Source organism: Tamandua tetradactyla, chromosome 15, assembly GCF_023851605.1.
Source record: "Tamandua tetradactyla isolate mTamTet1 chromosome 15, mTamTet1.pri, whole genome shotgun sequence".
NCBI classification, from domain to species: Eukaryota; Metazoa; Chordata; class Mammalia; order Pilosa; family Myrmecophagidae; genus Tamandua; species Tamandua tetradactyla.
Window position 1 is genome coordinate 69,765,836 of NC_135341.1, and position 25,403 is coordinate 69,791,238.

The 25,403-nt window shown below is 36.2% G+C and overlaps 1 protein-coding gene across 1 annotated transcript in view; it reads left to right on the top strand.

The window, feature by feature from the left end:
• The window catches only part of SATB1 (SATB homeobox 1), a 98,711-nt gene extending 77,683 nt beyond the window's left edge, over positions 1–21,028 (top strand). The window contains 4 exon segments of the mRNA XM_077130037.1: positions 14,049–14,252; positions 14,834–14,929; positions 16,569–16,600; positions 16,602–21,028. Of these exon segments, the coding sequence (XP_076986152.1) occupies positions 14,049–14,252; positions 14,834–14,929; positions 16,569–16,600; positions 16,602–17,076 (807 nt within the window). The 3' untranslated portion in view covers positions 17,077–21,028.
• The last annotated feature ends 4,375 nt before the right edge of the window (positions 21,029–25,403 follow it).

Consider the following 25,403-nt stretch of genomic DNA (forward strand, 5'->3'; position numbering starts at 1 on the left):
AATGAGGAAAAATCAGAAAAGTGAGAGCATGCTAGGCCCCTGAGAAATTACAGGTTTAGAAGATGTTAGTGAAAAAGAGAGTAAACACACATGAAAAAAGGAGATGGGGTGCCAGCTCATTTGAGGGACTATCTTGAAACCCATATTTGCAAGTTTATAAATTGGTATATGTAGCATTTAATAGCTACTAAGAAATGCACATCCCCAAAAGTCTCCTTTAAATATTTACCCCTTTTACTTATGATGCCAGCACAAGTGCTGCTTGTCAAGGGTGCCGCTTGGCTGGTCCGTTATTGGAGTGTTTGCTGGTTTAAATGAAATTCAGGCTGTAAATAAAATATACATTCACAAATAGACAAATGCTGTAAGAAATGCTAACAAATCCTGTTAGGAAATCCAGCTCAGTCCATGCCAGGCTGTTACTGTCTAAATTGCCTTCTTTCTTCCTGGCTCGCAATTAATTTTTGCTTATATGTTTGGAGATTGGGGGAAGGGTAATAGCCTAATGGGTAATGATTTTCTTTTAGAATTTTGATTAAAGAGACTAAATAGCTGGGACCTTGGGTAGCCATAAGAACTAAAGCCTCATCCATCAGGCTTAATTTTTAGAAATTTTCTATTTCTGGATAAATCAGCATTGAGCTCATAATGTAAGGTTGTGAGATGATTATATGCTTATTCGTAGGTAGAAACCCATGTACCCCTCCTTATCATCTTTTCTACTCACTGTTTCTTTCATCCTCTGCTTCAAGTCTAAAAGGCAAATACTTAAAATATTTGAGGCACGGTGGTAAGAGTATAGTCAGGTGTTTGCTACGGGTTTACCATTTGCACAACTACCCACTGCCCCACCCCCATTGCCCACCTCCCCCTGCCTCCCCATCCTGTATCTACCATGCCACCTCATTGTCTTCTATCCGGTAAACTCAGCTGCTTTGGAAAATCTTGTTAGTGTTCATTTTCAACAAAACAAACATTTCTTAAAAGACACTCTGGTAATCTTGTTTATTATCTTTTTAATTAGTTGGATGTTTATGAAGTTAACTAAGTTGGAATGTGATGCTTTATTCAGAGGTTGCAAACCCATTGAGTTTGTAACCAGACCAGGAAAAAATGGTGAGCTATATATGCGGTGATTTCTGTGCTCTGTCCACAGTGGTCAATGTAAGCTTTTTAAGCATATAGAGCCATTGTTTTATGAATGAAATCTCATCCAGAATTGAAGTACATAAATCAGATAAATGCCTTCTCCCACTTGATTGACTTGAGAATTGCACGTGGGCAGAGACTTTCCCATCAGCCTTCCAGTCTGCAGGCACCCGCACATGCAACCCAGGCACCGCTGAAACGCTGGTAATAGAAGCTTCAGGCTCTCCAGAACGTGAAGTTGGGGGGCCGTTCTTCTCTAGGAGGCCTGGTCCTTTAGTGGCAAAAAAATAAAAACCCAGGAAATTTGTTTTACAAAACTTCATAAACACTGAAGTTTTCTAATCTACTAGGAGCTAATCTAAGATGGAAAAAAATATGTGAAGTGTTTAAACTCTGTATGTACATGCATGTATTTAGGTATATTATGTGTACATACACACACACGGGGGTGTCCTGTTCAGAGATTCTTAAGCAGTGTCCCACTGTCCCCTCAAGGAGTCCACGTACTTGGATGGAAAAAAATACCTCTTTATTTTTAGAATAAAATTTGGCATTTTATTTAACTATCAATATAGGCAGAAAACCACTGTAGTATTAGCAATACCTATGACTTTGTCACCAATAAAAATCACAGATATTTTCATATCACATTAACTTGTTGCAGATATTTCAAAGTAACATTTTTGCTCATCACTACAAATTGCAATATTATTAGATCTGTTGCTAGATCTTGTTCTTTAATGTATTAATAAAGAAACATATATAACTACATCACAAAATGTTGATACCGTATTTCAGTATAATTGCTATTCTTTGTAATCTTGTATATTTTATTTCAGGCATATAAAAACATTATTCTGAAAAAGCATCCATGGGTTTTACTGAACTGCCAGAAGAGTCTAATGGCACAAAAGAGATGAGCTCAATGATTAAATAAGTTGTACATTTAGAAAAATCATATTTTTAACACATTAACTACAGAATTTTGGAATTTACCTAGGGTTACAATAATCGCAATGATGTTTAAAACAACAAAAGCAAAGCCTCAAGGACAATCTTTTTTCCAACAATCTCATGCCCACATTTAGTGCTAGAATTTCTAAAGCAGCCAAGAGTACCTTTGCCCCTAGACTAGAAATTCTCTGCCAGTTGACCTATACCTGAAGTCTTACTATCAACTTAAAGCTGAAGTTTAAGGGTTCTTACTTCATGGGCAATAGTTATTGTCAGAACGGATTCTTCTTATCCCTCTATCTCCCCTTTCTCTGAGAGTAGCTGGGATATACATGGCACTCAGCAATAAATTGTAAAAAGGATGGAGTGATTCGGAAATCAGTTACATCTGTTCACAGTTTTGCCCTCACAAAAACCAGCATGTTCCTAAAGGAGTTTACTGTGGGGGTGGAAGGAAACTGAACGGGCTTAGAAGAATGTAGCGAGGGCAGAGTCCGTTCCTGCCTTCTCCCCAAGGAGTCTTCTCTGAGCTTGCTTTCCCCAGGTATAAAATGGGATCTACACTTGTGAGGAGTAACTGAGATGGCCTGTGCAGAGAGCTTCCATCTCCCTTCGCTCCTTTTATTGGTAAAATTATTACAGGACCATTGTCAAGGACAACACACCCGTCTCACAGGGGGAGCCCCATGATGATTCTAGAAATATTCATGCGGTGTTTTCTTAATGCCTACCACTTGTGACCCACAAGATTTAAGTCCCTCAAATTAAGCCAAATTCTGATTCGTAGGTTCACATAATGGACAAAATGATGTGGTTTTGGCCACAAAATGAGTGTTACTTTATCAACAAGCTCATAAGCAAGTTGGGAGTTCATTATAAATGACCCTGCGCATTTGATTATTCCTCTTAGGATATGATTTCCATAACTTTTACAATCCCAAATTGCATTCCCCTTGTTTTAAAAACTCTTTGTTAGCTCTCCTAGAACATCATAGAGGGAGGATTTAAATTTTTAATTCCCAGCTCCTAAATATGCATAATGAAGAGTATACTTCATTTTAGAAAATATCTGCAGTGTTGACCAATTTTATATAAATCAGTTAAAAATGAAGTAGCCGAAATATTTATTTAAAGCAACCTGGTAGAAAATTATTTTTGTAAAGCACAGAAATCACCCCATAATCATCACCTAAAAATTATTCATCATATGAGTTTGCTTTTTATGTGTTTTTTTTTTTTTTTTTGCACATGGGGTATACTGATATTCAGTAACATTTTTTTCTTTGATGCTCTTCATAATTTTAATTAGGAAAATAAATACTGTGATTTTTAGAAAGCATGAGAAGAAATTTACTTCCTAACATTACAGTATAAGAGCACATTCATTTGGGTTGAGGGATTTGGAAAAAGTGGAATTTCTCACCTTAAGCATCATCTTTAAACAATCAGATGTATTATCCTTTTGGCAGAACGGTTGATGGTACTTCCCTGCCTCCTTAAATCCAATCAGCTGAGCTCAGTTTAGCCTTATTTTATTATCTGTCTCTTTAGTGTGGTACAGGAAATCTTTTTCCCTTGTTTGACACTCACCAATTTAGGTCTGACCCTCAGGGTGTCTCCAGGCCCTTCTAGTGAAGGAAAGTGAAGAGTTTACCATCCCAAGGATATTTGTGTTGATATTCTTTGATGATCGGTGTAACTCAGCAGGGTGGGAAGTGTACCAGAATAAAGGAATCCATCAACATTAGTTCATGGAAGAAACGCTGAACCAGAGCGACGGAAATAAAAAAGAAGGAACAACTTTGAGAGATGTCCGGGAATAAAAAAGAAGGAACAACTTTGAGAGATGTCTGAAGGGGGTAGGGTGGAGTAGGTAGCTTCACGGAAGTTTGATTGATTGGTTACGGAGGCAATGGACGTGAAAAATCAGATTATGGAGTAAACTGCTGTAATTTTTTAAATTACAAAAGCAGTGCTTGGCTTTATAGAAAGCCAAATAGAAAAATCAGAATACCTCTATAGTCCCAGTCACCTGGAAATAGCAATTTAAATGATAGCACTTTTAGTATCCTGATTTATGTTCTTTATACATGAACACCCATGTCTATATATTTATGACTCTATGTGTGTATGTCTTAGATTCATTTGTATGCTATACATAATCATTTGTTAACCTTCTTTTTCTCCATTAAAAAAAAATTTCCAACTCAAAAAAAATTTTCCGCAACCGCATTTTCCATAATATTCCATTAACTGAATGTATCCTAGTTTCAGAGTTGCTAAAGTAATTCCCTGTTGAGATGTATTTAAGTTATATTAAATGTTGTCACAAATAATGCTAATGTGAACAGTCTTACAGTTAAATATTTGAATACATCTTTAATTATGATTTCCTTGGGACAAATTCTCAGAAGTAGAATTATTGGCTCAAAAAAGAGGTGTATTCATTGATTGTACACTTTGGAAGATTACATGGTATGTGAACATATAAGATATATCAATAAAAAAAATAGGTAACAGAAAAAGATGTGTCCTTAAATGCTGTTACTAGAAGTTGCACATTGCCCTTTAGTAAGATTGTTCCAATTTATACTTCGATTAACAGTTTTTCAACCAGGTGACTGGGTAGAGGGGATGCTATTCAATGAGATAAATTATCATAGGAGGAGAACTTGTTTAGGAAGAAAACAACTGGGTTCAGATTGGGATGTAGCAGTTACTTCCATTAACTCCCTAGATATTCATCTCCCTTCAGGATGAAGCAGATGTAATGATGATAACAATAGTAAAAACAAATTAATAGTAACTGACACTCATTGCACTGTTACAGTGTACCAGTGATTATATCAGTTCTCACAACCCTATCAATTAGGTCATAAAAAATTACTCCCATTTTATAGAGGAGAAAACTGAGGCCTGGAGAACTTGAATGACTTGCCCGAGGTCTCAGACCTGGTAAGTGTTGGGCTGGGGATTTGAATTAAATGCCAGGTTTTCTCAACAAATAGGTCTTAGAATTACAATGTATAGAGTAGATGAGGTCACAATAACTGGTTGTGTCCTCAAGAAAGTATGGTGAAGAGGTAGCCATAAGCAAAGAAGTAGTAGTCACTGTCAGCGGCTGTTCTATTTTTCCAGCACGTGGTCATGTCATCATGATTTTTTCTTCTATCCTTCTTTCCATTTCTTTGAATATTTGCCATTCTTCAAAGTCAAGCCAATGTTGTTCTTCAGTGAATATTTCCTTGAACACCTCAGCCCATCTCTCCGTTCTTTTCTCTTGGATCTCACTTAATGTTTCCCTCTCGTGACCTCATTATTATATGTTCTCTCACACTGATTATTATTTTTGAGTGTCAAATCTCCCCAGATAAACTATGAGCCATTTAAGGCAAGGGCTTTCAGATAAGTACAAAAATGTCTGACTAACTTATGGGCCAGGCACTGAGCTTAATATATTGCAATTTCATTTGATCCAGCCACAGTCTTCTGAGATTAGTACCATATACCTATATAGGGTCTAAACCTTAGTGGTATACAGAGGTGCTTAAGCATGACTTGAAGGAAAAGTTGTATTTAGATAGGCAGAGAAGAGGGGAATGTGCCATCAGAGGGCGCAGCTTGAGTCATCAAGAATAGGGGGATGTGTTGGACAACAGCTGATAGTCCAGCAGGACTATGCATTAGGACCTGAGTGTGACTTGGGGGGGACCCTTGAATGTAGCCCTAAAGAGTGTGAACTTTTTCCTCTCCATATTAAGAAGTCAGTGGAGCCCGCATTGAGCAGTAAAATAACTGTGGGCAGTTTGAAAGTAGAAAAGACGAGAGTTTTTCATTCTAGGATCCTATTCCGAAGGACATTTCAAAGGTGTTGAAGGGAATTCAAAAAAGCATAATGAAAATTCTAAATGTACCTATCATGAAGTTCCATAGGCCAAACTAAACATCAGGTTAATTTGCTTTAGTGGGAATCATATTAACTCTATGGTAAAACTGGTTCTCTCATTTCTTGATCAAAGCTGTAGCTACTGTTTATATACTGAGTTAAGACAGGAAGAGGAACAATTACTTAAAAGCTTTTTTTGTACAAAAATCAAAATAACTGTCCATTAAAAGTAAATGATAGGGTTTTTGGCGCATAAAAGCTTAGGGAACAAGGGTCAGGAGCTGTAATTTAAGGAAGAGATGCTGCAGCTCTGACTGGCGAAGGCACTGGTGGGAAGAATGGAAACCATCTGGTTTCTTTATGATAGAAACAGAGGCTAAAATTGACAAATATTATAGTATGACCCTTGGGACTATTGAATTTTCTGTTTTAATGACACTGTGAAGAATGAAGAGAAAACAAAAACTTAAGATTTGAGGGCTGAGTGTATAAATGTTAAAACAGGAGCCAGAATATGTCTCTGCAATCTATGTTATGTTTAAAATATATCTTAGGTTGAGAGGAAAAAATAGCAGGTGAGAGATACAGTTTCAGAGTCTATATCCAAGCATCAGACACATAAACCAGATTTTTGTTTTGTTTCAGCTTTGAAGAAACTATTCTGAAAGGTTTAAAGTTTATGTGAAAATTAAACTTTAAAAAGCTAGATATCTTCCAAATCCTAAAGTATTACTTTAAAAATAAAATTCAGGCTTTCTTTGCAAGTTCTCTGTGCCTGTCAAATATAGAGATTATTTCCTTGCTGGCTAATTTAGCAGATTGTCTAGGATTCTGTACTTCTCTCTTCATTCCTCCTTTTTTCCCCTTTAAGTTCTTCCTTTTGAAAATATTCTTTAGGTCTAAGATCTCCTTGGCAGGCACTTGTTAAAGCAAGAACTGTTTTTTTCTCATCCAACCGCGTTCTTGTGGTGGACCAAACAGTCTGCAGCAAAGGAAAACTGCCGTATTCACGTATGCTGTTAAGTCATGGCTTTGTACAAGTAGAAAAGAGATGAACATAAAAACTTTAGAAAACAAATGATTTTCATTTTTTACTGGATTAAGTAGTAAGCAGTGTTGGAAAGTAAATATCATTTGCCAGTGATTCTGAGTATTCCTCCAAAACTCACTAAATTGTAATGGGCATTTTTCCCCAGCTTGTGTAAACGTTATCTCTTTTTGCTAATAGCAAGCCTCCAGAAACACTGCTTAAGGTGTTTATCCTCTTAACGACAAAGTGGCAAAAAATTACTCAAGTGAGAAAATTTCTGGATAGTCATTTTATGTACTATCATTACCATAATATGGAAATCCACAGATTTTTGGCTAAGATGTTGAGTCCCTTAAATTGTAGGATCTAGAGAAAGTTTTAAAATGGTAGCAATTTAAAAGATTATTATGGTTGTCGGAGACCTGGGTTCATTTCCCAGTGCCTGCCCATGTAAAAAAAAAAAAAAAAATATATATATATATATCATTATGGTTATTTCTTTTTTCTTTTCAGCAAGGACAAATATCAGAAACCACATCTTGAAAATACGTGGTAACTTTACACACACACACAAACACCGCATATATATAAGTATATATACATAGGCCATGTAAAATATACTTATTTTTTAAAAGTGAATATAATGTGTTACTTTTAGCATGGAAAATGCTTTTGCTGGCACATCTGTGTTCAAATTTATTTCCCATGTTTTCTCTAAAAAGATCACTGTTAACTTAGGAAAACCTACTCCCAATTCTTTCTGAGATTCTGTTCACTGTAAACAGAGTACATGTTATAAAACTGGAGAGAAAGATGAATGCATTTCCTACCAATTCCATAGAGAAGAGCATGTATCTTTATTAATGTTAATGATGGGGGGCCTCATTATGTTATAGAATAATCGGCTTTAGCAAATGTTTTTCTTCTAAAGAACTTTATAGCATTTAAAGGTTAATATGTTAGGTAAAGAACAATATCTTAAGACAAGTGTTTTTATTACAGGACATGATGGGATGCTTTTTATTAAATTATCAGATGATTTGAAGGGGAAGAAGAAAAAGTACATCACTTCTTGCCCTCAACTTTAATGCCTTTAATCAAATAATGACCTTCTGGAAAATAGTTAATTTTAAGCATTTGGAAAGATCAATACCACTTTGCCACCAAAAAATGGCCTAGATGATGAAATTTGATGTATTTAAAGTATCATTTCACCCTTTTAACCTAGTAAATAATTTAAAATGCTTTCAGTATCACTTTGCCACTGTTTTGTTTCTCACTGTTGAAAGTGTTAGGATTCTTCACAGTAAAAAGGTTGGAAGTTGGTTTGTTAAGTACACATGCCTTACACCTAGAAGTGGTCATACCTCCATTAGATATCGTGTTTCTGTTAGGGCCCCCAAAGAAGTAATAGGTTGTAATGCTCTATTTGAGGCAAAGTATCTACAAAGCAAAAAAAGGCAAGGAAATGGACCCCTTCTGGACTGTTAAAGGGCTGGTTAAATTATTGTTAGTCACTTGGCATCTTTTGTGATATCTTTAAACTTAAATGCTAAGGTGAAAGATGCAGTAACTCTGACAATTAGAACCCATTTTCCCCAGACTTATAGAGCACTGCTATGAAATTACCCTTGAGTGCCGACAGCTTTGTAAAAAAAAAAAATTGCCCTCTATTAGCATGTTTGTGGGCAGATTAAAAAGTATCTTCATTAGCATAAGTAACAGTTACAGAGTCTTTTAAAAGTAGAAAATTATTTGCTGAATGATAAATTGCTAGCTCTATAGTTAGTTGTTGAAAATGTACTCACTCAAAATGCCTGGTGTAGTTTAGTCTACAATACTGATTTTTTTCTGTTAGAAGTACTGTTTAATGGATTATGTACTTAATCCTTATTCCAACTAGTTGCTAAAGTGTAATTCATGCTTTCCACTAAAATGTTTGTATCAAATACCTCCTGATTTAGATTGATTTCTTTTAATATCATACATTATTATACTATATGCCCCAGAGATTAGAAAAAATACTCCTGCAGATAACACATAAAAGATGAGGAGGGGAAATAGCATGCAGACTATAAAATGTTTTGCTTTTTAGAATTCAAATTACTATTCTATTTTTTCAATGTTTTCTTCCTTCTTAGTTGCAACAAGAATTGTCATTTCCCCTCTCTTTTTACAGCTCTTGGTTTGAAAGTGTATATGTGTATACAGACTACATATATATGTAAATGCATATTGCATTAAATGACTGTTTTTCTCAGAGGATATTGAAATATTTTTTTCCCTGAAAAACTATTTATGTTCCATGCACTCAGCTTAGTTACAGACCAGGCCCTGTAAGGGTTCTCTTTTATATGTATGTATGGTTTTGTAGGTACAATAAATTCTTTTGTGGAAGGAGGTTACTTTCCTAACTCACTTAAAATCATTGCATGCGCCTTATCTGCAAAACTGTTACAAGTGAATTGATTTGAATTAACTGTTCTAAAAAGAGTAGAGTGGAAATCAGAGATTCAGAGATTGAGTTTGGTTGAAAATTAGCAGCTGAGAGATGAAGGTGCCAGGATTTTTATTTAAATGTGGTACAACAAGATTCTGTCAGTAAAGCACATCATTAGAATATTGAGTTTAGAACTGCTAATTTTTCCTTTAAAATGAGCATACAGTCATGTGTTTCATGGACCATAATAAATTGCCATTGTGTTGTCATTGAGTTTGTTTTGCTTTTTTTATTCAGTACTGGCTTGGCAGTTGTTCTGCGTTTTCTCTCTTTCCTTTTTTTTTTTTTTTTTAATTATACATTTCTTTAATAAATCCCTAATCAAAACCAGTCAGAAGAATCTTATTTATTTCATACAATCTTAGGTTTAGCATCCTTTGCACCGTTTTCTTGCTTACGGTAGCAAGACATTTGCAGATGGTTCTTGGTTACTATAAAGTACATAACAGTATTTCCTTTGTGGCAGATGGATTTGAGACTTTTAGTTCTCAATAAATGTAGGTTTACAATACATAACTTTACAGGATTTGTGTTGTATATAACAGGTTTGAACATATTATCTCAGAATTCATCTGCATGGCATTTTCAGCTTATTCAGGGTCCATGCCAGTTTTTTTTTTTTAAGTAATAGGGGGAGCGCTGTGATTGATAGCAACAGCTCAAGGCGTGATTTTGAATAGAAACAAAGGGTTTAGAACAGAAGGTGTCAAATTAAACTTTGTCAGTTTGAAAAGTAGTAACATCCTGAAAGTTTTACTAATTTATTTACATGTGGCTACTGTTTATATTTTGCCCTCTTTATATGCGGTGTAATGTTGGTTGGCAAATTTACTACATTTAAAGTTTAGGTTGTTCTTTGTACCATTTTAGTTTCCTGAGAATGGATCGGTCTCATTATTTTAAGACTGTTAGTTTCCTGTCTTTACTACTGTGCAGAACAGTTGTGATCTATTTTAATTTTGAGAGTAGCTCCCCACTCCCCAGGTATGGTTTTATAATATTTCAAGTTCCAGAGACCGCTCTTAAAAACTATAATTATGTTCACATTTTGCAACAAAGCATTGCATTTCATTCCTCATCTCTCCTATCTGAAATAAAAATATACATTTATTATTTTAAAACCACTACTGTACTTAGATCATGATTGTTATTTGTGAAATATTGCAAATATTCTGACATGTTTATAGTCTTCCCAGGTTTTTTGTTCTAACAATATCACTTTTGGAAAACTGACCTAGAAAAGGTTTTGGGAAGTTAGAAAACATTTGGTTTCTTTAGTTGCTTTTAAGAAAACATAGATCAGATTACTGTCATCATTAATAGAGTCTCAATTGATAGAATTTGAAGTAGTCAAAATATTCCAAGGTGTTTAAGTAGTATTATAATAAATCAATCTTATTTTTGCCATTGCAAATTGGAAATGAGCCAGTTTATTTCTCAGCTGACAAAGAACTAGCATGTCGAAATGTCTGCTTTCCATTATTTTTTAAGAATTATGCACATCGAGAAAAGCACACACACCCCCTTTCTGTTTTTTTGGAATACCCTTGTAGAACTAACAGTTCCCAGCTGCACCATTAAATTTTTTTTTTTTTAAGAAGCATGTGATTTCAGTCTCTTAAAATCATCACGTCTCTTGAAAGGCTAGCGGAGACATGCTTCAACTTATAATTCATCAAATTATTTTTAGATAAGGAATTAGAAGTATTATTTAAGGGCAGAGGTTAATAGCAAACTACTGGAAATGTTATGTTAGTCATGGGCAATTAATAAAAATTAGGATCCGTCTCATAAGTATAGAGGCACAGAAGTGACAATATGAGCAAAATATTTGTTGAATGAGTCAGGGCTCTTTTTCTGAAATATTTGTTAAACCAGCATGAGTGTGATTGTTTAGGAATTAGCTATCATTATTAGCCATTTTAAAAGAACTAATGATTTTCTTTTCCAAAGAACATCTGTGATCCACATGTTTTTTTCACATATATCCAAGTCCTAACTGATCTCTACATTACTTCGAAAAGTTTCTAAAGGATTTTAAAAATCACGGCGTTTTTCAGCTTTCTCTAAGAAGCCTTTTCTTAACGTTAATTATTCTTAATTTAAATTTTAACAATTTTTGGTTACAAGCATTTATTTCTTAAAAAAAAAAATCCCGGGTGCTTAATGTTTTAGCACTTACTGTAATAGTAGAATACTGGCTAAGTAAAAAGAAAAATCATTTCTGTTCTTTAGTAACCGTCTAGCTTGTTTTGAAAGGTAAATAAAAATGCAGTGATTTGCTGTGTTCAGGCATGGGGGTCCCGCCAGTTCCCATAGATGCAGATTGGAGACAAGAGGAAAGTAATCTTAATCACAGTTAATATTCAAGCCTACAGGAAGATATATATCTAAAACCCGCACAGCAACAAAACTTGGAGGTAAAATATAAAGAAATACCTTAGATATAGGAAAATATATTTTAATGTCTTAATCCAGATATCAGATATATTTACCAGCAAGAACTATATAAATATCTCCAGGGTACCATATGCAAGCAGGTCTCAAATACATCCCTGATGTCCAGTTTTATAGTTAATATCATATTCACATAAATAGACTGAAATAGGATATATCATTTTATTATTCTGGAAATAGACATAGAGTTGCCATGGTTAAAAGAGAAGCATGTTTAGTGATGTTGTAGTCATAATTCTGTTTTAAATAGCGAATATTTTTTCAGGTAAATCTTCAGTTTACGAAAGGCTATTCCCTTAGCCTTGAATTATGCATTCAGTGGCATCAAATGCATGATTGTATGGCCATCCCCATGTATATATTTGATTAAAGGATCTGTTGAGTAGAAAATTAAAACAACCAGAGAAATGAGATTTAGCAGTCACCCTTGACTACTTAGTAGGTGGGCCTTGGGGAGCTGCTGTCTCAGTTCTTGTTTTTTTCTTTTGAAATCTCTCCAACAGGCCATTTTGGAGAGAAGGGCACTTCGTTCTTTTCACTGAATATTGTAGTCAGAAGGAGGATTTTATCTCTGATGAGGAGAAAGGGAAGGAAAGTCATGCCACCCTCTGGCCTCAACCCAAAGTTAACATAAAAAGGTCTTCCTTGGCTAGTTCTGAAAAATAAGGTAGTGAAGAAACATAACTCCATTCCTATCTGACTAATTTACTGGGGAATTTCCAAGAAACCCCTTTGTCTTGGGCTGGATTCCTAAAAGCAGAGCCTATGATGGGGAATCAGGTGCTCATGAGGAAGAGGGGGGGGGGAGAAAAATAAAGGAAATGGCCCAGTAAGAATGTGGTCTTAAGTAAACTCTAGCCCTGGACAGATGGGGTGGGGAGTGAGGTTAAGAGGAAGGTGGGGAGAACAGTTCCTAGAGAGTCTATTACAGTAACGATTAGAGTTGTCCACTGAGTCAGCTGTGCACTGGCCCCCCTAGGGTGAGCATGGAGTGACCTCCTAAGCATCTTCAGGTGAAATGGCTCCAAGCCAAATCTCCAGATGAGATGAGATTTATCTGGGGCGGGGTGCCTTGGCTGGTGAAGGGGCTCTATCAGCAACCTCATTCTTCCACCCCACTGCTCTGCTTAGTGTCCTTAGAGATGACCATTAGAAAATGGACTCTGCTGGGCCACTCAACTCGGGATAAATAACCCCAGGATCAAAACCTGGGCCCAGAAGGACACAGACAGGTCCGTGTTTTGGCATTTACCAGTCATGGCCTTGTCTCTAAGCCCAGGAAACCTAAAATTCTTGCCTGACGAATCACATGTCCATACTGTAGGGGGGCAGAAAACAGAACTTCAAAGTGTCGAGCTCTTTCTTGGAGAAGTCTTCATTGTGATCATTACACTTTTGCTCACATAGTCTATGCACGTCTCCCGTACATGTACTCTCTCATCCGTATATACGCAAACATACGGCAAATATTCAGACATATTCTTCTTTCTAATACGAGAGTTATAAGTCTGGGGTATCCTTCTAGAAAAAAAAAATTCCACAATCTGTCCTTTCCCTTAAATACCCTCAGTCTACTCACATAGCTACTCATCAGGAAAGAAAGTTGGACAAGACTAGAAGTACATTCAGGTTTGTTTTTCTCCTGTTTTACATATTCAAAAATCTGCGATAAATGCTCTCTTGCACTTGGAGTCTGAAAAGTGTGTCTCTCTTTTAAGATGTAACTCTCAGCATTTATTAGAAACAGAGTCTACCTCGTCAACAGCCACAGTTATCCTTTTTTGTTGGTGGGGGAGGGGGGCAGCAAGGGGACGGGGGTGGTACATGGGCCAAGAATTGAACCCCTGTCTCCCACATGGCAGGCAAGCCTTCTACCATTGAACCACGCATGCCCCCTTCACAGTTATCTTCTTTAGCAGGTGAAAAAAAAAACTTAGGCAGATTGGAGTGTTGTGAGCTTATAAAAAGTTAACTTCATAGGGTCTTTCCTCTTTGACCCCTACCTAATGGAAGATGTCAGCTTCCACCTCCCCCATGTGCACACACTGACCCGTTCCACCGTCCTCTCTTAGGGATGGTTATGTGAACTGTTACGCTGGAAGGAAGACCCTTCTCCCGAAAACAGGACCCTGTGGGAGAACCTCTCCATGATCCGAAGGTTCCTCAGCCTTCCTCAGCCGGAACGCGATGCCATTTATGAGCAGGAGAGCAACGCGGTGCATCACCACGGCGACAGGCCACCCCACATCGTCCATGTTCCAGCAGACCAGATGCAGGTTCGTTGACCTTGGCCAAGTCACTATAGTACTAAGTAAATAAAGCTTCAAACTTAGCAGAGGAATGACCACTTCTCTTCCTCCCGCCAGTTTAAACATAGGCTTTTTAGCAAGAGATAACAATGCGCTGCCATCTTGCTCAGGGCTATAAAAGGAAAATGAACCCACTTTTTCCCTGTGTACTGAGGTCCTCTCCCCACCACTCCCCATCTGCAAAGTGATAGGAACCCCTTCTTTTTTTTACATTTCTTCTTTGGCAAGTGTGTTTCTGTTAGAATTGGGTTAGAGCTTAAATTTCTGTTCATTTTTAAATTTCTGTTCATTTTTAAATCAGAATGTAAGCACCTTCTATTTTTTTAATTCACACCACACCACACCAAAGAAAGAAGTGGCCGTTTCTGTAGAAGTTTGTGGACTCACATTCTCTGCACTGGGATTCTATCCAAAAAGAGGAGGGGAGGGAGCTGAATTGTTACCGTACTTCTTAGTCCTCAGCTTTTCACCTTGTGGCTGTCCCCCCCACCCCCACCCTCAGAGAACACAAGTTAGGGGTGAGTCATGTCTGTTTGTCTTTCCTTTAGAGTCCCTCTCCCACCACCCTTGGGAAAGGAGAGTCTAGAGGCGTTTTCTTACCAGGCCTGCCGACCCCTGCACCACGGCTGGGTGCTGCTCCTCAGGTGAGCGGGCACAGGTTGCCTATGCCAGGAAGAGAGGGAGACAGAGAGGGGTGGCGTGAAGACCTGCCCCCTTGCTCAGGGTCTTCAGATGTACCAAGGACCTACTAACCATGGCTGCGACCAGAGACCACCGTGCCAGCAGGTTCAGCCTTGTGCTTAGTTTGTCATGGGGTTTGTTTCCATGCAGCCATTAAGGGAACCCTCCCCTCCATTTAGTTTGAGAAGTCCTGGGATCAGGTAGTTTGTTGGTGCTCTTATGGCCTGGATTGCTTAGGAACTGTGTTGTAGTTGAACTTGAGCTCTCTGACTTATTTCTCTTAGGTTTAAGGGGATGCTTTTAGCTTTCTCCTTTAAGAGAAAATGCTGCTGCCTTCCAGAATCCTAAGATTTTGCTCCCTTTGTTGGATCACCTGCAGTTTTTCTTGATATTGCTGTGGAAAAATATATGTAGAAATTTAAAAAAAATAATAATCCATCTACCGGGAAAAAAAAATCTTTGCATGTATATTAAAGATAAAAGAAATTCAAAAGCGAATCACTTAGGATATCAAGCCCTAAAATAGTTGTGAAATCCTGAAAAACTTACTGTTTAACAAAAACAGAAAAGAGTTAAGTAATAAAAATAGTATTTGTTTGAAAATGCAAATTGATTTTAATAAAATTGCTTCCTAAGAGGATAAAAGGAAATGCCTAGGCAAAGTATAAATGTTCTAATATTTTGCCACATAGTTGGCTTGATTTGCTTTGCTGATAAAAATTATGGAGATAGAGTGTACCGTATGTACATGTGTCACACATTTGTTATGTATAATTGTGTATGGAAATTACTATACATATACAGATACTAATTATGAAAAAGTGTCTGTATACACTAAATTTAAATCCTAATCACATCTGAGTTTACTATAGACAAAACAGTTCACTAGCCATTGTATGATGGGTTGAACCTTTATGTTTCAGTAAGAAAATATCTTGCAGCGTCAGCCTGCTGCAATTTGGTAAGATATTGTGTATATATTAAATGAAAACTGTCTGTTAGGAAATTCATAAAACTGAGAATCTCAAAAATCCTTTGAACTCACAAGGGAGAATACTGAAAAAAGAGCAGACACTTACCTGTTTTATTTGGAATTTAGATAGGACTTTCTGTCCTTGCTTCATGTTTCAGTCGTCAGATAAAATAGGGCAAAATGACAGATTTCTTTCCCCATGGCTCTGTAGCCCCATCTTTCTAAAATGCCTTTGAAATCCTTACTTCTCAGTGTTCACTCTGAGTCTTTGTTAATTATTTATATCATCATTTACTTTGCTATCTTCACCTTTGATATGTACGTATCCTTCTGGTGAGGTTGATGGCTCACATTTTCCGGAAGCCAGACTGAAAACCAGGGCTATGGAGGCTCCACTGGTCTCAGATAAATAAGCACAGTGGCCCCCAAAAGATGTGTTGGCTCACGCTTTTCCAGTTCATCGACTCCTGATTCTCTTTTCTCGAATGCTGTGGGCATTGAGCTGGACTGCCCGTTTGTTCTGAGCCCCTGTAAAAGGAGTGGGAATCATACCACCACGTTCTCTAACGCTGTGGCTTTGTGTAGAACATGAGAAAGCAGAGCTCTCATCGTCTCCTTGTTCTTTCCAGCAGCAGCAGCAGCAGCAGCAACAGCAGCAGCAGGCGCCGCCCCCCCCCTCCGCAGCCCCAGCCCCAACAGCCGGCTGGCCCCCGGCTCCCACCCCGACAGCCCACCGTGGCCTCGCCCGCCGAGTCTGAGGAGGAGAACCGGCAGAAGACACGGCCACGAACAAAAATTTCAGTGGAAGCCCTGGGAATCCTCCAGAGTTTCATTCAAGACGTTGGCCTGTATCCGGATGAAGAGGCCATCCAGACTCTGTCTGCCCAGCTTGACCTACCCAAGTACACCATCATCAAGTTCTTTCAGAACCAGAGGTATCACCTCAAGCACCACGGGAAGCTGAAGGACCACTCAGGCCTCGAGGTGGATGTTGCAGAATATAAAGAAGAGGAGCTGCTGAAGGATTTGGAAGACAGCGTCCAAGATAAGAATGCTAACACCCTTTTTTCAGTGAAACTAGAAGAAGAGCTATCAGTGGAAGGAAACACAGACATGAATGCTGACCTGAAAGACTGAGATAAAAGTATTATTTTCATTCAACAGTGCCACTGGTATTTACTAACAAAATGAAAAGTCCACCTTGTATTCTCTCAGAAAGTCTTTGTTGTTCATTGTTTGGCCAATGAAACTTCAGAAACTTGCACAAACAGGAAAGTTGGGGAAGGATAATGCTGACTGCACTAAATGTTTTACTCTGTTTTACAAACTGCTGGGCAGCCCCAGGTGAAGCATCGAGGATTGTTTGGTATTAAGATTTATGTTCAGGGGATGCACCAAGGCGTGTGCCCTGTAAGCATGATACCAGTGAACTTTTTTTTTTCTTTTTTTTTTATTCTGGAGCATTCAAACAAGCATTATAACTTCTGTGATTATTATTTCCTTTCCTTTAATTATTTCTGTAACACTCCACACTGATCTTTGGAAACTTGCCCCGTATTTTAAAAAAAAGGAAAAAAAAAAGAGTTTGTTACTCTGTTGTATGTTACAAAAGAACTATAGACTGTGGAATGCAGTTTAAAGATGACATATGCCAACAAATGCCTTGTATTATATGGCACTGCCGTAATTCAAATTTGTTTTTATTTTGGAAATAAAAGTTCACCATAGTTTTTTTTCCCCCTCATTCTCATTGTTACATGATTTTTTTAAAAAATGAAAAGAAAATGTGAAACACAATTTAGTCCTCATTATTTATTTGTAGATCCTGCAGCATCACGTTGTAATTAATTTTTTGGAAGTTTCCGTTAAATGTAATATTGCTTCTCTTGTTACCATACTGATTCTTTTCTATTTATAAATGTATTTTGATGGGCAGTAAAACAAAGTGTCTTAAAAGTTTTAAATAGAGAAAATGTGCTTTACACAGTTGCCTATAAAAAGTGCTCTATGTTATCCAAGCAATTCATAATATAAGCTTCACTCTTATTGTTGTATGCAATTTTTACTATCATGCAAATAAGCTTAGGTAAATAAAACTAATAGATCACCTTAGAAAATTATGCAATTAATGTGAAAATAATTGATGTTTGCAATGTGTCTTCCTTTGGTTTACAATCAATTTTAAAGCTACATCTGTATAAAATTTCTGTATAAAGGTGTATTTCTTTTTTATGAGTTTATGGCTATGAAAACAGCAGCTATTTTGTTACAGCTGGCTGTTTTTATAAGTGTATCACGATTTTCTTTATGCAGAAATGTTCTGATTAGGAGTGGTTATCGATTGTAACTACACAATTAAAATTGTTTGTATGGTATGACATGGTAGGGTTTGTCTGCTTATGTGAAATAACTTTAAGGAAGAGTTTTCAAAGGATGACCCACTCATTTAGGTGATATTTTTTTCTTGGTGATATTTTACTGATTTTTAAAAGAACAATTATAAAGTCACCTTGAGACACTGTAAATTTAGATCACAAACACATGCTCATTTTTTAAGTTTAACAATGAAAGTGATAACCTGTTTTGGGGCTGACATTGATTGCTTAATGAACCAGAGATGGCAGGGTGGCCAAAAGACTCCAACAACCAACAAAACCATAAATCCAGTCTCTAGCCATGATGCGCTTAGAATAGACGCATCTGCTTTTATTTTACAATACTTCAATTATGGAGACACTTCTCCTTAAGCTAATGTATAGGTATTTTTAAAGGCCACTAATAGTAACATAAAGTAAGTAGGAGAAATAATGGGCGTTCTGTATAAAAATCCCTCAGCAAGTAATGTGGTTTTCTTTTTTTAACAAGTTATAAATGGAATATTACTTAATAACTCTGAGCTCATTTGTTTGTGTATGTCATAACTGTAAGAACATATGAAGAGTATAACAACACACCTGGGATTTAAACACAGTTAATCTTTGAAAGGTAATAGCCAATCCTTGAAACATAAACTTAATAAACCCCAAGATAAAAATGAGGTGTGCCAAGGACAGTCACTTAAGGACTGAAACCAATGTTACAGCATTTTTCGTTTTCTTTTTTTGTTTTGTTTTGTGTTATGTATTTTGTTCACTTTATCTTTTGTTTCCTCATTTTAAGGTTTCCCAGGTGTTGTTTTTAGGAGGGGTATCTCAGTTCCTTCAGATATGGTTCTGCAGTTGCCCATTTTTCTGCCTACTATTTCTCCAGGCCCGAATGAGCTCATTGGGCAACTGGGCTGCTTTAACGTTGAACTTTTACTTAAGAGACAGTATTGGGAGCATTAAAACCTCCCAGTGCAGCTTTAAAGTACCATTTACTTTTGAAGCTGAGCTCCTCTGATGGCAGCTGGTTTGCCACAAACTTACAACTATGTTGAAAAAGTTTCCAAGTCATTTTATTAAATGTGAACAACTTTTTAGTATTCTTACTCTCTAGAGTTCATTGATCATTTGAGCAAAATGAATTTGAATTAAGAAAATAGAGACTAAATCTCATGTACAAAATAGATACACAGGAAGAAAGAGTATACCATGAAGTTAAATATATATATATATGTCTTCCTTCTACCTTCTTTTCCCCGAGTAGAAAATTGTAGAACAAAGAGTAAAATTGTCGTCTTTTTTTTTCCAATCAGCCTAACAACTAAGATAAGTTGTCAGAGAAGAAATTTAGTCTTTTTTGTGTGAAGGAGGAGTTCACCTATAGTTAATATCTTCCCGTTCCCACTAATTTCTTAACCTCTTAAAATAACATTTTCAATGAATTGATGCATGTGTGTTAAAAATCAATGTAACAATGCCAACAGAATTTTCACTTAGACCCTTTAAGTCAGTACATGGTTTTGCAAATTTGATGTTTTAAACCAAAAAAAGAAAAAAGCACATCTTAACAATTATGGTGATGATGGAGTGAGCAAAAATGACTTTTCAGGGAAGATGGCACATTTCGGAAAGATTTTCCAGGTGATCTTCCACCGCTCCCCCAGTGTCATTCGTCGTTCATGTCATTCCTCCCTTGGCCGCCAGCGGCTACAGTGAAACTCCTTTTAGCAAGCTTCAATGTGTCCAGGTATTTCAGAGATTTTTCAAAGCTGGGCATGACATAGCGCTTTGTGCTGTAAAGACCTTAGCAGAGTCAGGTAGTTTACGGGTAATATTCGACCTTGTACATCTGAATCTGTCATGGATTCCTTCACTCAGCACTTTGCCACTAATTTCTATTACACTCTGCGGCCATATAAAATTTGCACATTATGAAAAAGTAATGTTGATGGTATCTCCTTGGCACATAATATGCAGAGTTGACATACAACCTTTGAAAACCAAGGTAACTAGAATATGTGCCCTAGTTGTGTGGCACTTAGTTACAAAGTTTGTACATATTATGTATGAAATGTGTATTGATTAACATTTAGTACTACAGAGTTCTGAGCTTAAAACGCTTTTTTTTTTTACAAGTAGTGATATCTATAACTGCGTATCTAAAATGCATAGCTTGAATAGAAAACATTTTCAAATGGTTCAAGATGAGTAAAAATGCGAATCCCATAATTACATTATTCAGTTCTGCCCTATTCCCTATTGTTAACATCTGGCTGATATTAAGGTCCTTGATTGTCACACAGTAATATTCTCAATAAATGAGGTATTCTGAACTGCCTGGTGATATTTTCAAAAAGAGCAATTAAAACGTGTATACACTATAATATAGCTAATAGAGATAGGTCTATTATGTTAAAGCAATCCAAATTTGCATGATAGTGTGGAAACCAATGGAGATCCTAAAACATTTACCATATTGAAGCTATCAGAGAGATTTGATACTGTCTACCTTACAAATAAATATTTTTCACTTCTTAAGGGGTCATGTTATGGACTCAGTGTTTCTTCTAGGCAATCCTTTTAATGTGAATACTAAATACTTGCATGTCTTTTGGCAAAGGATAAAGTACGATCTCTTAACATGCACATTTTTTATAAAATGTAAAGTACCCTCATTAAAGAAATGTGGAAGGTGTATGTCCAGAATACTATTCCTGTTTAACAAAACCAGATGTTAAATAAAAATAGTTTGGAATTAACGTTTAAAAGAGCAACATTTTTAAGCCTTTCTTACCCTACCCTATTTGTGTGGGTCACATTTATCTCCAAATTTAGTTTTATCAAAAGAACTCCACCAAAATTCAGTTATGGCGTCTTGCCTTGTACCACAGTTGTTTATTATTTAGTCAACAATTTTCAGCCTCAAAATACTCCTGTTGTAATCAAAGGCACATAACTTGGGCCCTGTTCTCTCTGTTGATGAGGTGATTGATCAGAGAATGCAAGACAGCAGTGCATTAAATTTTTGCTTTGTATATAGAAATTCTAAAGTGACATATTTGCACCGAGTTTAATGTTGAACATCATTTGTTTACCCTCAGGTAAATTGGACATGCTTTCTTGAGGTATACAAATAAGTTTTCACTACAGTGACAAAGCATTAGCTCCTGCTCTTAGACTTTACCCCCCCAATGAAGTGACATCCTATGTGCTGCTCTGATCTTCCACCTTCAGTAGAATCATCAGTGCCTGTTGGAAAATGTTGAGAAGGTTCAAGTATTTAAATGTGTCCATGAATTTATTGAGGCTGTGGCTATGCGATGCAAAGCGAGCGTTCTCCACAGCACAAACCTGTAGATCATCCTCTTAATGTGGGGATTAAGATTCACCTCCTGCACATTTGTTTCCAATTGTGATTCCAGATACTTGTTTTACAAGACCTGGTAGAGCTGCAGTCTTCATTCATACCTTCCCAAGGCCCGCTTCCTAGCATTGTCTTCAAACATTTTTAAAATTATAATAGCAATAAGATTTGCAGAGTGATTCACTCTACAAGGCGCAGCCTCAGATAGTACCTTATCTGAACCTCTCAGATCCACTAAGGTGCTTAAAACAGGCACTGAGATCCCCACTTCAAAGACAAGGAAAGAGAAACTCTAATCGATTCACTGATTTATTTTTCAGTTGCTGAATGGCCACATTGGTTTCAAACCCAAGTTCTAGTAGCTTTCCATTTTTATCTTCTATTTTCTCCTTCATAACACTTCCCTCAAGTGCAGAAAAAAAATTAATTGCTATTCAAAAATCTCAGAAATTTAATGTTTATTTTGCTAGAATGAAAAGGTTGATTACTAAATAATTAAAATTAAACGTATGGAATTTCCATCATTAAATATTAACCTAAAACTGCCATCCTGATATAAGGTCTGTACACCCCAAATGTTTTTTAAAAACTTTATTACAGAAAGTTTCAAACACACATAAAAAGTAAGAGACTAGTATAATGAACCTCAGTACTCATCACCTAGCTTCATCAATTGTAATATGTTTTTATTAATAAATATTTTATAGAACTCATTAAAAATAAGATGAAACTTCTCCCAAACTATTCTAATTGTTCTAACAGGTTTTGCTCATCATGATGTTATGACAACACCCTATTTTTCTGCAAAGTAAAGAATTTTGTGATTTCTAGGGAAAACATAAAACAAAAAAAGTTTTTCTCAGCGCTCTCTGCAATTATTCAAAAAGACAAGTTTTAGAAGGAGAACCTGAGAGAATTCCACAAATATCTGTAATATAAAAAAATAGAGACAAACCAGCCTCTCTTTATTTATAAACAATACGTGCTTTCATATCATTGTTGAAACTAAAGTACATAATTTTCAGTTATGCATAATAAAATATGTAATTAAGCAACATTCCATGGAGGATTAAAGAATTAAAAGCTTCAGGTGCAGAAAAGAATTTGTTGGCATTTTCTTTTTCAAGGTGGTATTTTGAGGTGTTACTTTTCATTTTCCTTTGACATCTTAATACACAAATAAATAGACGGAAGCAGGTGAGAAGCAGAGAAAATGAAGAATTGTCTCTACTACAATAGACCTGTAAAACATAGTGAGGTAGAATATTTGCAACATGCCCATGAAGGCTGAACTAAAAAGGACAGAAATCATCTTAGCCTGGAGAGAAAAAGCTCTAAGCAAGGATATGTGCTTCAAGAGATAGAAATAACAACTAAAAATTAACAGTATTTGGTTGTTCCGATATTTCAAACTACATTAAATTACTTCACACTCCAGTAAATATAGTCCAGTTAACTTATTCCTTAAATGAAAAACTAAATATAATTAATAATTGTGTTATAAACACTGATGTTCATTTGGCATTTATCCTATTTATTAAAAAGGGGTAATACATCAAAAGTCAAAATGTGCCAGGATGATTCTGAAATAAACTATTTATATGGAAATCTAAGAAGAAAATAAAGCTATGGAGAGGAAGCTCTGCATATAACATCACTCAGAATATTTAGTGTCCACAATCTTTCATCGATGTTTAAATTAGAATTATAATCAAGCATTAAGACCAACTCAGTATCATGTACTGAGATTACCCAAACGCTAGCACAGAAATACATGTTTGATGAGTGAATGAAAGAAAGAATGAGTAAGATCAGACAATTTAGAAGAAATATTGGGTATACGGTATGGTATGGGTTATTCCTTTTAAAATTAAGCAGTCCTTTTCATTGTTTGTTTTTTTTTTAAGTTTATTACATTTCTTAATTGTAAAGACAATGCACACCCATTTCCTAAAACTTGTAAAGTGCAAAGTGAAGGAATAAGCTAATGAATAGAAAAAAAGGACAAAAATCACTGATACTCCAACATTTACAAAATTTGAGAACACGTTAATAAGATTTAGGCTAATTTTCTTCTTATCTTACCAGAATATTTTACATATTTGGAATAACATGGGCAGTTTACTCAAAATCATAAATATCTAAACATTTTTTAAACTTTTAGATTATCTTTTTTTTATTAATTAAAAAAATTAATTAACAACATTTAGAAATCATTCCATTCTACATATACAATCAGTAATTCTTAATATCATCACATAGATGCATATTCATCATTTCTTAGTACATTTGCATCAGTTTAGAAAAAGAAATAGAAAGACAACAGAAAAAGAAATAAAACGATAATAGAGAAAAAATAAAAAAAAATAAACTATACCTCAGATGCAGCTTCATTCAGTGTTTTAACATAATTACATTACAATTAGGTAGTATTATGCTGTCCATTTCTGAGTTTTTGTATCCAGTCTTGTTGCACAGTCTGTATCCCTTCAGCTCCAATTAACCATTATCTTACCCTATTTCTATCTCCTGATGGTCTCTGTTACCAATGACATAGTCCAAGTTTATTCTCTAATGTCGGTTCACATCAGTGGGACCACACAGTATTTGTCCTTTAGTTTTTGGCTAGTCTCACTCAGCATAATGTTCTCTAGGTCCATCCATGTTATTACATGTTTCATAAGTTTATTCTGTCTTAAAGCTGCATAATATTCCATCGTATGTATATACCACAGTTTGTTTAGCCACTCGTCTGTTGATGGACATTTTGGCTGTTTCCATCTCTTTGCAATTGTAAATAATGCTGCTATAAACATTGGTGTGCAAATGTCCGTTTGTGTCTTTGCCCTTAAATTCTCTGAGTAGATACCTAGCAATTGTATTGCTGGGTCATATGGCAATTCTATATTCAGCTTTTTGAGGAACCGCCAAACTGCCTTCCACAGTGGGTGCACCATTTGACATTCCCACCAACAGTGGATAAGTGTGCCTCTTTCTCCACATCCTCTCCAGCACTTGTCATTTTCTGTTTTGTTGATAATGGCCATTCTGGTGGGTGTGAGATGATATCTCATTGTGGTTTTGATTTGCATTTCTCTAATGGCCAGGTACACTGAGCATCTCTTCATGTGCCTTTTGGCCATTTGTATTTCTTCTTCTGAGAGGTGTCTGTTCAAGTCTTTTTCCCATTTTGTAATTGGGTTGGCTGTCTTTTTGTTGTTGAGTTGAACAATCTCTTTATAAATTCTGGATACTAGACCTTTATCTGATATGTCGTTTCCAAATATTGTCTCCCATTGTGTAGGCTGTCTTTCTACTTTCTTGATGAAGTTCTTTGATGCACAAAAGCGTTTAATTTTGAGGAGCTCCCATTTATTTATTTATTTCTTCAGTGCTCTTGCTTTAGGTTTACGGTCCATAAAACTGCCTTCAATTGTAAGTTTCATAAGATATCTCCCTACATTTTCCTCTAACTGTTTTATGGTCTTAGACCTAATGTTTAGATCTTTGATCCATTTTGAGTTAACTTTTTTATAGGGTGTGAGATATGGGTCCTCTTTCATTCTTTTGCATATGGATATCCAGTTCTCTAGGCACCATTTATTGAAGAGACTGTTCTGTCCCAGGTGAGTTGGCTTGACTGCCTTATCAAAGATCAAATGTCCATAGATGAGAGGGTCTATATCTGAGCACTCTATTCGATTCCATTGGTCAATATATCTATCTTTATGCCAGTA